Source organism: Haemaphysalis longicornis, unplaced genomic scaffold (assembly GCF_048455015.1).
Source record: "Haemaphysalis longicornis isolate Haplotype H1 unplaced genomic scaffold, Haemaphysalis longicornis Haplotype H1 scaffold_1, whole genome shotgun sequence".
NCBI classification, from domain to species: Eukaryota; Metazoa; Arthropoda; class Arachnida; order Ixodida; family Ixodidae; genus Haemaphysalis; species Haemaphysalis longicornis.
Window position 1 is genome coordinate 7,987,210 of NW_027526203.1, and position 16,034 is coordinate 8,003,243.

General features: G+C 50.6%; 1 protein-coding gene across 1 annotated transcript in view; it reads right to left on the reverse strand.

Annotated features, from left to right (window-relative positions):
• The window catches only part of LOC144175984 (adenosine deaminase-like), an 89,220-nt gene that overhangs the window by 42,499 nt on the left and 30,687 nt on the right, over positions 1-16,034 (reverse strand). The window contains exon 5 of the mRNA XM_077705208.1: positions 2,476-2,714. Coding sequence (XP_077561334.1) covers positions 2,476-2,714 — 239 coding nt within the window. The remainder of the gene's footprint in view (positions 1-2,475; positions 2,715-16,034) is intronic.

The window sequence follows — 16,034 nt, forward strand, 5'->3', positions numbered from 1 at the left end:
AGTCGGTCGTAGCCATCTTGGATAGCCGGACGTCTGGTCTCCTCGTTCCCTTTCGCTACACAATTCTTTTGCGCGAGCGTTTCTGGAACCGCCGATTCACATCCAGAACATTGTAGATCACAGAAGATTATTCTGGGATAGCGGCGTTAGGGCGAAACACTCTGCTTATCTGAATGAGATAGCCCGTGCGGCATAAAAATAAAGAATGGAACACACGCTTCGCATGGGACACAGATAACAGAGCCGGGCGCGGCCGGGCATTAAAAACAAACAATAAATAAACAAACCCGTATATGGTTCGCGGCAATATGTAAGCGGTTGGAAAATGTAGTTAGTCTGGTGGCGAGGAATAAGCCACTTGTCAGAGCTGCTCGTGCGGAATCAGGGTGTTGTACTGTGAGTTTCGAAAATGATTTAATGACGAACTATAGTTTGTTATTTAATAATCAAGAATAGACCAGCCCAAAATCTCAGTTTGTTTTGTAGTTTGTGCAAGTACGGTGCGCTTGAGATGCAACACACCGCTATTTTCAACAGGCAATTAATTGTATTCGTATTTACTAATGTAGTTAAACTCAAGACAAGAGTGGAGTTGGTTAAATATGATGGAGATAGTGCGTGGAAGCCTGTAGTTTTGCTATCTCAAGCTTTAAGTGTCAACATCGTGATGAAGCACCCGCAGCCGATTTGGTCAATGGTTCAACGTGGAATTGCCAAGAAGTATCTGCTAAGAAGGTGAGGCCAAAAACTTTTATGCTTTTTCTGTTTACCGAATGGGCGCGTGACCAAAATTTAGGCGCATGTGGATGGGCATCCACTTGTTTTCAATGCAGAGCATTTGTTTAACTCACGATGTCACCCGTTCTAGTTGTCCATCGTCGTCCGCACCCCTCCCCCTAAAAAAAATTATACTTACCGGCGCCTGGTTTCGATCCCATGACCCTGCGGGCGGAACGCAAGGTACATGGTGCTCTACCCACTGCGCCACAAAGCCTACACAGAATGGAGGGCTACGAACGCGCCTTATATTCTTGACTCATTCAAACTACGTCAAGAAGCTGCTGATACAACGCATTCACTACCTGTGGGTGGAACGCGAGGTACATGGTGCTCTTCCCACTGCGCCACAATAATCATGCCCACCTGCTAATAAATGATGTCATACCCGCCTGCTAATAAATGATGTCACGTGACCACGTAATTACGTCTCCTCATTTAGTTACAATACAACAACCAACAGCAACAAGTGCAACAACATTAACGTAACGCAAAACTACTTAACGTCGTGCGCCCCCGGATATGCTCTGCATTTGATCGTGCCCCTCGCGAGGGGGATGTTTAGTTTCCTGCCGCAGCAAAAACCAGGTGGCCTCCTGCGCAGTTTGTGGCGCATACCCACTTGGGGGATTGGCCAGGATCGTTTCCCTTACTACATGCCGGTTACGGCAGGGTTTGACTCGAACTTTTTTTAGTGCTGACATTCATTAAGAACGAAAGCGAGAGGAACGCTCATAAACTGAATTTTTTGGCCTGAAATGGTTTGGTTTTGTGGGCATTTATTTTGAGCAAAGTATGTAACGACCATTCCCAAAGTGTCACCAGTACTTTCTGCGATTCAACCACCACCTCTTGCGCTTCACGACGAACAAGTTGGTGCCATCAGCGCAAAGAACGAACGACATGTTTCCATAAATTTTAGGGATATCAATAACATACTCGTTCAAAAAAAATGGTCCCAGAGCACTCAGTTGGGCCACGCCAGAAGAAATTATCGAAGAAGGTGACTCACAGTTCTCAATTTCAAATAATTGTTCGCTATTTCTCAAGTAAGATTTCAATAGGTTGTCTGCTATTCCATTCACTCCATAGGTGTCAAGCTTTTGTAGGCGTATTTCGATGTGCAAGAAAAGAAACGCCTTGCTGAAGTCTACGAAAATGCCAACGGTAAGCTCATTTTTGTTTGTTTCCAACTACCAGTTCTTAAAGATCCTACATAACATCGCGGTTTCAGTCGATCTCCCCGAGCGTAAACGGTGCTGGCATATGATAGCAGCGCCTTCTTACTGAAGAATTCATTTAATCGTGCAAAAAAAAATTGCTATGCCTTTCAAGATAACGGGAAGTATAGATACTAGTCTATATATAGCTCCTGACGTCATTTTTATGACCACCTTTAGGAATTGCTGATATTTTAGTCATTTTCATTGCACAGGGAAAGCAACCAGTCCCCCACATCCTTCGCACGGGCACTCTGTAATCCTTGGTGTTTGTGCACACTTGTGCACAAACACAAAGCGCGGGCTGTACACTGCGTCATACTGTAGGCGCAGCGTGCAGCCCGTCACTGTGTTTAAGCGATGTTTTGCAGCGTACACGAAGTGCCGATTCTGTATTTCTGCAGTGACGCCATTCAGCCAGCGCAAGACGGGGGCGTTCAGAAGCCTAGCGCAGAATTGAGGTGATGATGATGCTTACGTGACAACGGGGTGCTCCTTGACGATTCGTGGGACGGCTCCGGTGAGGAAGCTGCTGGTGGGGCAGCACTCGAAGTGGACGCCCGCGTAGAGCGCCTGCTCGTAGGCGCCCTCCATCACTGCCCGGTAGCCGTGCCCGATGCGCTCAGCCCTCAGGTCGCGCACGGCACGCATCACGGAAGCCGCCGGTCCGGCCTCGCCCGCGTGGGCGGTTCGATGTATACCGCAGGAGGCCGCACGCTGAAATTGAACGGCAGCTTGTTCACGGTGTTTTGTCAACTCGCGTTGTTTTATGCAATGAATGCGATGTATTACCAACTCTCCCAAGCTTCCGCTCTCGCGTTGCTTCTTTCTGCACCTGTGTCCAAGGTCCTGCGTCCTGACTTCAGTAGCAAAGAATGATCAAGGACATCCTATTGTGCGCGTTGATAACTCTAGCGTCTTAAGCGAGCTCTTCCATTTCCGACAAGGGAAAATCCGTATCCCAAGTTTTAATTCGAAACGCTTGAAAGGCTGGTCTAGAATTATCATTACAAAACTATAAAGAGAAAAGAAGTTATGAAAGCTGAGGTTTCCTGTGTCAAACTCTTTTAGGTACTGTCGGGCGCAAATCTCCATTTCTTCGCCATGTACCGCCACAGACCGCTCTGTCGTCCAGGCTCCAGAAACTTGCACGCCAAGCGCTCTTTCTGCATGCCTGTCTTTGCTTCGTTATCAAGGGTGTCTGGTAACTCGCATGCCTGTGACGTGCTTTCGATATTCGCTGCAGCCGCTGTGGCGCCACGTGACCATCGCTACGGGTCTGCTCGGACTGGTGCAGCAAAAGACGTAGCTGGCGGCCGCCTTTTGCTCGGGGACCACGTTTGTCTGAATATATGCTATCTACGAAGGAAAATTCGATCGTGCATTAAAGTAACTACAGCGGAGCTGTTATAGGCGAGGCACCACGGTGCGAGAACATATTTAGGTGTTGCCACCGCGCTCGACGGCGCGACCAGTGGTGCTATTAGAGAAGGCCCAAGTTTGAGCGGAACTCGGGCAAAGTGGAGCTGTGGTCATAACAATAGGCTTATGATAATATTTCTAGGGGAGGCTAAAACACTTTTAAAATGCAATTCATACTATTTGCTTATTATTGAAGTGATGTAACCGGCCCAGGGCAGCCCGCTGCAAGGATGCGCGACTAGGGCGCGGTGCGTCTTTTAGTCCGTTCTCTCACTCCACTGTTGCACCAGTGCCTACTGGGGGCAAGCAAATTCAAACTACTTTATTATATTTCACTTTTACGCTATTAATTTGTATTTCACTACAAAGTTTATTTATTTATTATTCCAGGCGTTCGTATGAGTTTTTGTTTAATTTTTTATGTCCTATGAAATAGTTTCTGGCGTCGGTGGCAGACAGTGCACTCACGTGACCATGCACGTGACTATGGCCGACCGGCAAAAAAATAAAGCGGTTGGTGGAATGGTGGAAGCGCGCTACATTCAAAACAGTTGCTGCTCGTATTACGTTATCGAAACCCGCCGTTTAAAGCTAAAAATATCCTCGCGGAACTCTGTTTACGTGCTTTTAAGGCGAACGCCTGGTGATACGTATTAATCACTTCTTTACTGGTACACTGGTCCTGCGCCTTTTTCCTCGCTTCCGTTTCTTTCTCTTTTGGCACGGTTAGTTTGACTGGCTTCTTTCTACTATGACATCTTTCGGTCAGTCTCTCCTCTTTGATTTGTTTGTCTGAGAGTGTGAATTAGGTCTGCAAGCTTACTGGAACACGCCGCAGCCTCCCTAGAATCGGGTTCTACGAGGGTGGTGTGCACCTGTCCTACTCCCGTGACACCACATTCAGGCGAAACGCGGCCCGCACTAATATACGACCATTACTTTTCAAATTAAGTGTTCTGAATTTTGCGATCTGGACACATTAGCTGACTCATTGTAGGGTTTAACACGCCGACGCAACGCAGGCGCTGAGGCGCGCCGTAGTGGAGGGCTCCGGATTAATTTCGACCACCTGGGGATCTTCAACGTGTGCCGAAATGTCGTACACACGGGCGTTTTTGCTTTTCGCCTCCATCAGAAAAGTGGCCGCCGCAGACTCGAATCGAACCCGCGAACTCTGGACACATTAGCTCTTCAAAGCTCCCAATTGCGGGCCAATCCCACAAGTGGCCCTGCCAGTGACGTATCCTGCCAGTGACGTATTCAGAAAAAATATGCGACACGCAACGCATCTGCCACGCTTACTAAATAAATTGCGCCAATCCACCGTGTGAATGTGGTTGGAAAGCAAATCTGTAAACTGCACCGACAACGATTACCCGTGCGACGTCCCTTAAATTCAGTCACGTCGCTCCAGAAATAGTGAAACCAGAGAGAAGTGAAATGCCCCTAACGACACCCTTTATTACTTCAAAGATATTCTTGGTAAGGTTAAATCAATGATGATGCATGCACGGCGGTTGGCTGAGTTGTATTGGTGTAGCACAAGAGTGGAAACTTTTTTATAAAATTAAAGGGAGCTCAAACCCGGTGTTTGACGATCTCACTTCTGCTTCGCTGCCGCCGCGGACGGAGGCGACGAGATCGGCGGCCGAGACGGTGGAGGAGGACAAGAAGAAGAAGAAGAAGAAGAAGCACAAGAGAAGAAGAAGAAGAAGAAGAAGAAGAAGAAGAAGAAGAACAAGAAGAAGAAGAAGAAGAAGAAGAAGAAGAAGAAGAAGAAGAAGAAGAAGAAGTAGCAGCGGGGAGGCGGAGAAGGAGAGGAGGAGGAGCAGGAGGAGGCGGAGGAGGAGGAGGAGAAGGAGGAGGATGAAGTACTTCTATTCAGATTTCTGAACGGCCCAGAGTGCGGCCCAGGGGAGTGGTTCTTTCTTCACTGGAGCCCAAATGCAGTCCGCGCCGCCTGTGGTCTGTCCACCAACGGAAGCTGGGTAGTATTGGGAAGCCAGAGGCTGACTCCACTGTTGGGAATCCCACCGCTGCCACCACTATTGGGAAGCCAGGGGCTGACTCCACTGTTGCGAACCATGGTAGCGTGGTCGATGTGGGCCGAGGTGGGTGAAGTGCCGGGGTAGTCATGATGGGCAAGTTGACGAAGAAGAAAACTTTATATACAAGTATTTACATCTTGGTATGAGAGCGGGCAGTGCGCTCCTGCGCGCGCGAGATTAAATAGGCACGTTGGGTCCATTCCCCTTAACCCCTTTTCTCCGGCTGGCGTCAGGATGCACCAATCACAAAACATGGCACTGATGGCAGTGCCACCACGCAAAACACACGCGCACACGCAGGAGAGACCCCTCCTCTCCTGGGCAGGTGAGCGCCAGGTTGCTCCCGCCGTGGGTCAGAGCCCCCTTTGTCCTGGCGATGTTGCACTACCACGAATACGCCTTGCATCCCTCGGTGGTAATATTCTTCGAGTGGCCTATTGAACACAACACGCCACAAAAGGTCAAGACAATGAGGCGCGGGCACGCCGCCGAGGCTTGTCGTGCAGGGCGCCCAGCATTGCTTTTGTTAGCACCCCCGCTGGCCGGTTGGCGCTTTGAGAAACAACGAGGTCGCTGAAAGGCGCATAATTCAAGTAGGCGCAAAGTTCGCCACTGTGAATACGCCGGTTCGTGGCAAGTCGATGACTGAGGGTCAAAGGCAGGTTTTCGGGGAATCAGCGTCGCAACAGCACCCCCGCCGCCAGACAATGCATCAGGAAGACGAGCGGCTGATCGCGGCTCGGCTGGAATGATGCGGTTGGTCAGTAGGTACATCCCAGGCTTGAGGCGCAGTTCTCCGAACTTCTGCTTTCTTCTGGTCTCCTCCGTGAACCCACAGAAGGCACGGACACAAGGCTCCTGCAGAAATGACTAACTCGGCAGGACAACCATTGTCGAACCACACTCGATGCGGAAAGCGCCCTCTGAACACCTCTCGAAATGCCAGACCATGATAACAAAACAAAACCAACCTGACTGCTAAAATATTACACCCCTTGAAACGATTCGAAGTGCTCATCTCGTGGCACAAGCTCAGAATCAGACCTCAATTTTGGGTGTTGTTAAAACAACAACTACAGCAGTGCAAAATAATCATGAATGGGCTATAGGAGGTCTACGAGGCAGATGACGCAAACGAGCGAAGAAGCCAACAGGAGCTCAAAAGGCATTCCCCTTTTTGCCCATGACCATTTGTCAAAACTACTCAGCTACAACTGCCGTAATTCGAGGCAACCGAGGCAATGCATGCCTTTCGCCACCCTCTACAGCACAAAAGTCAAAACCGATACGACGGTGCAGCAAAACAAAAGTATGACTTTACATGACTCTTTGAAGAACATAACATTTCGCTACACTCACGAAAATTAAACTTGTCATAACATGGAAGTCCACAGATATACGAACACTTATCTGAAAGATAACCTACAGATAGCTAGCTCACAGAGCTCGGCTACGTCAATCAACAATAATCTGTAGCTTCCTTCTTTATACTGAACCATAAAATTGCGCTGGGCTCACCCTTACGCAAGACAACCAAACTGGCACATACAAATGCCTCAATATTCAAAACTGACCATAAACACGTAGTACTAAACGAAACTACTTCCGTTGTTTATATACAACGATTTCGTACACTCCATCAGGGTGAGACGAAATGAACACTGACACGCAGATTCCGCCTACCTTACGTGGCGTTAAATCGAAAACACTAACCACTTCTCCAACCAACAACACAAAATTTACGCTTACCTCACGCTCTGTTCGACCTCGAACAATAACTACTCCTCTAACGCCTAACAAAAGGTCTAACTACGCGGTGTTAGATTCCGCACATGAATCAATTCTCGAACAAAACACAACAGTCACGCTTACTTCTCCGTGAGTTCGATCACTAACAATAACAACTTCTACAACGCCAAGCAGAAGTCTAACTACGCGGTGTTAGAGCACGACGATTGACACACTGGTAACCAAACGAAACACACGCTTAATTTCCTCCTCTGACGGAAACACGGTAAACACTTGAATGACAAAAGAGAATGAGTAAAGTACGCAGTTACGCACGCGCACGTGGATTCGTCTGAATCCTTGAAAACATCCTAGGCCCTCGTCAAAACAAACATTTCCGGGTGTGGCCTGCCGAAACGGTGCTGCCACTTAGGCCGACCGCCTGTGCTCATCTTTTGCAAAGTACACCGCACAGTGTACGGGGGAGGTCTTTGACACTGAGTGGGAAAATAGGCGCAACGCGTGCGGAGAGTACGGAAGTGAAGGGAACCCAGAGAAGAATGGGACGCCCGACCATGACGAACGCGTCGGCGGGGAACGCACTCTCCCCGAAACATCCTCCCCCCAGCTTTCCGAGAATTCCGGCGGATCCCGGTCACCCCCTTCTGCCCTTTTCGGCATAGTGCCCCTCGGCCTCTGTCACGGCTAGGGAGCGGCCTTTTTGTTTCCCTCAGACGTCTGACCTTTCGTGTTGCTCTGCTGCTTCTGGCCATCTCAGCCTTGAATGCTGCAAAGTGAAAAGGCTCGCCTACTTTCTTTGCCTTTTTACGCTGACTGTTTTTCGGCCGCCTCCTTTTTCTTCTTCTGGGTATCGCGGCGCATTCGAGCGGCAATGCCCCGATCCCAGGCGACTTGCAGTCAAACGTGTGTGGCATGTTCTGGCTGCCCGGGCCCACCTGCGCGGCTACTGGTTCGGCTCGCGCTCGGAGATCCGCCGACGCAGTGGACTCGTTACTTCTCTGCGCGCCTACGGACTTACGTCGCGCTTCGCGATCTGCCGACGCGGCCGACTCGCTACTTTCTGGCGCGGCTGCGCAGTTAGCGCGCGCTTCGCGATCTGTCGACGCGGCCGACTCGCTACTTCTCTGCGCGGCTACAAAGTTAGCTCGCGCTTCGCGATCTGCCGACGCGGCCGACTCGCTACTTTCTGGCGCGGCTACGCAGTTAGCGCGCGCTTCGCGATCTGCCGACGCGGCCGACTCGCTTCTAGTCTGAGCGACTACGGGCTCAAGCCACTCTTCACGATCTCCCAACGCGATCAAACCGCTTCTATCTCGAGCGGGAACGCATACAGCTGGGGCATCGCGATCTGCCGACCCAATCAGCTCGCTACTAGTCTGAGCGACTACGGGCTCAAGCCGCTCTTTACGATCTCCCAACGCGATCAGACCGCTTCTATCTCGAGCGGGAACGCATACAGCTGGGGCATCGCCATCTGCCGAACCAATCGGTACGCTACTAGTCTGAGGAACCACGGGCTCAAGCAGCTCTTCACGATCTCCCAACGCGATCAGACCGCTTCTATCTCGAGCGGCATCGCATACAGCTGGGGCATCGCGATCTGCCGAACCAATCGGCTCGCTACTAGTCTGAGGAACCGCGGGCTCAAGCAGCTCTTCACGATCTCCCAACGCGATCAGACCACTTCTATCTCGAGCGGCGACGCATACAGCTGGGGAATTGCGATCTGCCGACCCAATCAGCTCGCTACTACCCTGCGCGGCTACCGGTTCAGCTCGCGCTTCGCGATCTGCCGAGATGGTCGACTCACTACGTTGTTGAGCGGATACGGGGTTAGCTCGCGCTTCGCGACCTGCCGACGCAATCGGCTCGGTACTTCGGGCCCGGGCTACGGATCTAGCTCGCGTTTCGCGATCTGCCGTTGCGGTCGACTCGCTACTTTCTTGCGCGGGTGCAGGTTTAGCTCGCGCTGCGGGATCTGCCGACAGGCGGTACCCACTGCGCAGGAGAGCTGCTTTGACCCTGTCATATACCTTGGCATCCTTTTTGCTCAACCACCCGATTACATTGGCGACACAACACAGCAGTAGCGCCAAAAGTTTTTGGGGCCAAACGTCGGAAGAGAAACCTGCCTTCTCGCAAGCGCACTCAAAATCCACCAAAAAACCAGCGATGTCCTCGCCAACCGTGAACGGCTGCAGAAGGTCTTGGTTTCTTAGGCTCGCGGACTCCCATAAGGATGGAGCAGAGTGTTCGGCGGACATCCGAAACTCCAACTCCTTCATCTTGAGTTCCTGCGCTCTCTCGGCAACTCTCTCCCTGGCCTCAATTTCCTTCTGCCCTTTCCGCGCCTGGCTTTCAGCCCGCCGCTGAATCTCCTCATGAGCTTCCTGGGCCTCCTCTAGAGTTACCTCATCTGCCCCCATGAGCTCGATGATCTGTTTTTTTCGCTTTGCGGGGCCAACAGAAATACCCAACTCCTCGCAAATTTCGAGGAGGTCCCGCACTCTTAACTTGTCCATCGTGATACTGCACCCCGAATAGTTTACCCTCGCCTACTCGCTACAACAAAGTAGATAGCAAAGTCAAAACCTAGAACGCACGACGCTGCGCTAGCAAGGTCTGGCAAAACGAGAGGTAATCATCAGGCACTCACCCCACCAAGGTTCTGACGCTGGCTGATCCCGCCGAGCTGCCATCCACTATTGGGAAGCCAGAGGCTGACTCCACTGTTGGGAATCCCACCGCTGCCACCACTATTGGGAAGCCAGGGGCTGACTCCACTGTTGCGAACCATGGTAGCGTGGTCGATGTGGGCCGAGGTGGGTGAAGTGCCGGGGTAGTCATGATGGGCAAGTTGACGAAGAAGAAAACTTTATATACAAGTATTTACATCTTGGTATGAGAGCGGGCAGTGCGCTCCTGCGCGCGCGAGATTAAATAGGCACGTTGGGTCCATTCCCCTTAACCCCTTTTCTCCGGCTGGCGTCAGGATGCACCAATCACAAAACATGGCACTGATGGCAGTGCCACCACGCAAAACACACGCGCACACGCACGAGAGACCCCTCCTCTCCTGGGCAGGTGAGCGCCAGGTTGCTCCCGCCGTGGGTCAGAGCCCCCTTTGTCCTGGCGATGTTGCACTACCACGAATACGCCTTGCATCCCTCGGTGGTAATATTCTTCGAGTGGCCTATTGAACACAACACGCCACAAAAGGTCAAGACAATGAGGCGCGGGCACGCCGCCGAGGCTTGTTGTGCAGGGCGCCCAGCATTGCTTTTGTTAGCACCCCCGCTGGCCGGTTGGCGCTTTGAGAAGCAACGAGGTCGCTGAAAGGCGCATAATTCAAGTAGGCGCAAAGTTCGCCACTGTGAATACGCCGGTTCGTGGCAAGTCGATGACTGAGGGTCAAAGGCAGGTTTTCGGGGAATCAGCGTCGCAACAGTAGGCAGACAGGGGCTCGACAGCAGCATCTCCCATTTCTCTTCTTGGGTAGTTCAGGGCCAAAGTCGCACACCCCGATCATGTGGCGGAGTGTTCCTACTTCTGAGTTATATTTACATTCAGCGTCGTAGCGACTCGGGTGCATTAAGTGAAGACGCGTCGGGTGTGGGAAGGAGCCGCATTGTATGTGCCATAGGGTAGTTTTTTTCTCTGGAAAGGTCAGGGTAAGGCAAAGGTGGGGTCTGTCTCTGAAGACGATAATGCTGGGTTATGTCGCTGAACGCCACAAGCGGGTGACTGCCCTCGTGCAGCTCCATAGCGCGGCGGGTAAAGGCGCAGGCTTGTTCGTGGGCGTATTTGTTGCCCTCCATGGAAGCGTCACGAGTGTCCAGATGAGCTGAATCGAACCGTTTGGGGAGTGAGTTTTTAGCACACGCAGTGCACGTCAGGACACCCAAACCGACTGGTTATTGCAGTAGGCTTGTTAGGAATCGGTTACTACCTTCCGAACCCTTGGTTGAGTGAAAGCCAAGGCGATGGCTGCCTCTTCTGCTGCCATCGTATCTTGGTTCTTGAGTGAGGTACACGCATGGAGGTTGGTTCTGGAGCGTGATGGCGTACTACTTCCCACGATGTTGGGAGGTGTCAGTGTAGATTACTGCATGATTCCAACAGAGGGTGGTGTTGAGCGCTTGAGCTCGTGCTTGTCGGCGACCCTCGTCGTGTGAGGGGTTCATATTTCAAAACAAAAGGAGCATCTTTACTTCTTGCCGCCAAGAGTGCCGGACTACATCAAGCGGAGTGACATACTGTGCTGCCCAGCCAATCTGGTGAAGAATGCGGCGACCCACCGCAGTTCTCCTCATCCGGAGCTTCTGGGTATAAAGATGGCCCCGTATCAGCTCTTCCACCGTGTTGTAAAGCCCCTTGGTAAGCAGCCTCTCTGTGGACGCACTCAGAAGAAGACCAATGGCCTGCTCAACCGCCTTTCTAATCATTATATAAATCCTCTTTATGTCCTCCTTGCCGAGAAGAAGACAGGGGGTTGACGTAAGTGATTCTCGAGGGGACAAAAGCTTGAACTAATCGAAAAGTATCGGATTCTTTGAGGCCTCGCTTCTAGGTAGCAACTCGCCTGATCACGTGTATGATTTGATTGATGCTGTGTTTGAGGCGCTGCAACGATACGTCACTCGTGCTGTTGGCCTGGAGATGTAGGCCCAGGATCTTGATGGTAGGGATTGGAGTGATGGCCTGGCCATCAAGGAGCATTTGAAAGTGTTCCTTGATGTGTCGTTTGACGTGAGGGCGGACAACAAGGAGCTGTGACTTTTTACGTGAACACTAGAGGCCACGGGCTTTAGCACATTGGCGTACTAGAAGTGAGATTCCATGTGTGTGAGCTTCCTTTAATTTTTGTAACTCCTAGCACACGCGCAAGGCGCGCACCGGGCCGCTAGACGTGTCGTGGACGGAGAGCACGGCGGCGCGTGAGGTCGCGTGATGCTATAACGTGGCATTCAGTGAGAATTCAGGGAGTAAACCGGTGGGTGTGCTTGGTGAGTCCACTACCTGTCTTCCCCGTCTCCGCGTGTGCTCGTAGCTATGTTGCGTTATTAGTTCCAGGTTCGATTCCTGGCGGTGGCAGTAAATTCTTTTATTTGTTCGCGGGAGTTTACGTTGACACCAACGGTCGCGAAAGAACCCTTGGGGGTAGAGGTATAAAGCTTTGCTTTAAAATTAAACGCACGGTCATGCAACGGCTCGTTCGGAAATTGTTTTGCGACTCGCGATCAGACGATAACTGAAGCGCAAACTCCGGCTGCAGACGGGTAGACGCGCGGTAGACCATGAGGAAGCCACGTCCACCGAACCACCCAAAAGAAAGGCGAGGTGTGGAAAACACGTCTCCAGTGATCATATTGCGCACACCCCGGCTGGCTGTCGACTGGTGTCGGTGGATGGTGCGGTCGCCACCAACGCTTCCGTGGAAGCTGCCCGTCACGTAAAACGGCAAAGCACACTACACTTGCTCCTCGACGGCCGTAGAGGGAAAGCCACCTCTAAGTCCTCGCAAAGGGGGTTTGTCGCCAGATGAGTGCACAGCCAATGCACAGTACTTTTGTAACGATAAAAACGAGCTCAAAACTCCTCCTTCGTTCAAAAGACGTGTCGGGGTAGAAATATGCATGTTACCGCGACCAAAACAATATACCACGCCACAGCAGGGGCCGCCACGGGCGTCCCGAGTTCAACTCGGCCGTGCAAAATAATGCCCGAGTTTTCTCCGAGTTCTAATGTTAATCAAACACACCCAGCCCATTCGTGGTCGCGGAATAGCAATCGAAGCCACACCCACCCACGGCGTTCATTTTGTGAGGGGGTAGCGTCGCAGCCACGAAGTCGTCATTTGATGCCCCCTACCAGCGACAAAAACTTAACACAAACAAAAGTGAAGTCCCCAAGCCACTGTGCGCCAATGGTGCCACAGTCGCGGGGATGTTCGGCGCAAGCCAATAGGAGCGGCCAAGGCGGCACGACCTTCCCACGGGAGCCTTCTTCATACACCGTGAAATCACAGTCTCTGACAAAAATTTGCAGAGACATCTACGTTTGTATCCTAAGATGTAAGGCGCGATAGACACTTCGACTCGCACTGAGCGTTTCCGTACGCAGCTGCTGCATTTGCGATCTATGCTTCACGAGCACGAAAGCTTATCGAAAAAAAAAGATCAGCAACCAAGGTTTTTAATCACCGTGTCTTAGGAGAGACAAAGGCCATCTGCGCTTCTGGGGCTTAATATGTGAACCAGTGTTGCGGAATGGGCCTCCCCATTCCATTGCAATTTCATTCCGAGGAATTAGAACTTGTCGTGATTCCATTCCTTTCAATTCCTCGGAATTACAGAATTTAGCCCTTTCCCATTCCTGGAATGAACCGGGAGTTCAATTCCATTCCTTTAATTCCTCAACGTAAAAACGGCCTCAGGCGCTCTATCGAGCGATATAGGAACGCAAAATGAATCTGACGTTATGATAGGCGTTGAAAACTGCAAAAGTATGCAAAATGTGCCACTTGCCGCTTTGGGAGATAGTAGCTGCTTAGTTACATATCTCGGGCAGAACAACTACCCTTCTAATGTAAACATTTACCATCCCTTCCTAACGATAGCAGAGAAAAGTGCTTAAGCTAAAAGTTCGTCCAAATTTGGCTGACGTGCATCCAACCAATCGCCGAACATTCAAACTCCCACATCGCAAGCGAACAACGAACCCATGACACGATTTCTCGCACACAAGTAACGCATCTACGATCGATTTAATGTACACGGTTACGTGGTTTATGAACTAAAGATATACTATCGCACTCCGTCTTCAGGGTCGACGCGTGTGAAGTCTTATTTAGAACGATTCTTTTTTCGTGATTTTCAAGTGACCTTTTTGACACAATGGAAGCCCGGTTTTAGAGAGAGAGATAGGAAGACTTTATTTGCGGTCCCCGGTTTCACGCATGCGCCGTGGGTCCAGAGATGTTATCAGAGCTCTTCGGCAGAGTAACTGGTATATGTGGAAATGTAATATATTTTTTTTGACGGAATGTCATTTGTCCCGCTAAAAAAAGCTTTCCCTCTAAAAAAGGGGCAGCGTCACACTGCCCCTTTTTACATAATAAGTAGCGGAATCCCGCTACGAATTATGGTGTTTGCATGTTAGCTTGTTTTAACGGTTTGTCCCTCCGCGACGCGAGGTGAAGCAGCTATCACGTTGATGTCCATTTCGTTGCACAGTCTGTCGCGTTCTGCCTTGCTATCTGCTTTGCGTACCGTCATACCAGCGTAATTAGTATGCTGTGGATAACTCACAGTAATGTCGCGCGGAGCTTTCCCACATGTACACGCATTCTAAATGCTTACATGAATGATTTCAAGTAAATTTACAGCCTTGAGCACTAATGCTACCGTAACAACGCGAGAGACTGGAAGGCAGCGTCACGGAACACCGTTAACAGTTTTGCATTCACGGTTGGAAAGTCACCACCGCTTCCGCGTTGACCTCCATTTCGCTTGTTTATTGCCCTGGCACTGCCTCAGCTCAATCCGTTCGATACAGGGCATTATTTATGACCCCCTAATTTAAAGTGACAGAACCACATCGAGACCAGAGCCCTGGCAAAATAAAGTATAATCAGGCAGTTTGTTAGTTTGTTTTTGTGAACGCGCCACGAATATGCACAAGTACCTGATCAAAATTTTGAAATGAGGCCGCCCTACCTGAATACTGGCGATGCTCCAACTTTCACGACGACGACTAAGGCTTCTCAGGTACGTTCATTTATTTTATTTTTATTTATTGTACCCTAAGGGTAAAATACATTGTAGAGGGGAGGGGCAATAAAAATCAAGAACGAAACTATACAAGCACAGAAATACTTCGAAAAGAACATTAGTAAAGAACATCAAGTTCGTAAGGGCTATTTTGACTAGATTACAAGTACGTGCACAGTTAACACCTAAACAAACAAACAAACAAAAAAGCCTTGGCAGTCAAATAAAATCAACGCAAAGACTTCCCAAGTAACGAGAAAACAAACCAGTGCTAGACTTTTTACCAAACAGCGGGTGAAAAGAAAAAAAAGAAAAAGACAAGGCGAAGAGGCGCGAAGGTACACCTGGCGCAAAGGCCCCATGCACAGAAATACAGCAACCACACCACGAACCAGTTTGGAACAACTGGAAGAGAAGAGCGCATTTTCAGATCGAAGCAAAGAACGGTGTCGCACCGCGGAGAGCTGTCAAAGCACTCGCAAACAAGGGCACTGCTGGAGCCGGAACTGTTAGAAACAAACTCCCTTTGGCAGTTGTGTCTTCTGCATTGTCGTATTTATTATCATATGCAATCGTATATCACAGCTGCCCACTACCGTACAACATCGTGGAGGTAGAATTCTCAGTAACACATCCGAAGGTCGCTTCTTATGCCTATGGCGGGTGCCAGGCACGCAGGGACCACGCCCACAATTGTATTTCTACTGCCTTGGTTTTGATTTGCTCCATCCCCGGGGCCCCGCTGCAACTTACGGACACAGGGTCCACAGGTTGGCGCCGCATTCCCGGGAGGTGCCTACCAGGTCGGCTAACAAGCTACAACGCTATTCATTGCGCGCCGGGCTCGGAGGGTGGGAGGAGAACGCCAAGCAGACTTGTTGTTTCATGTTTCATGCGCGAATTCTTTATCTTGCTAGTTCCAAGTTTCGCAGCATCATCTTGCTGTGAGAAACACCGCGGCTTCGGGTGCGTTCCGTTCGTATTCCCCCCCTCCAGCTTCGCGATGATATTCCCCGCCTGCTGGCCTGGGCACATGGCGCCTGCAG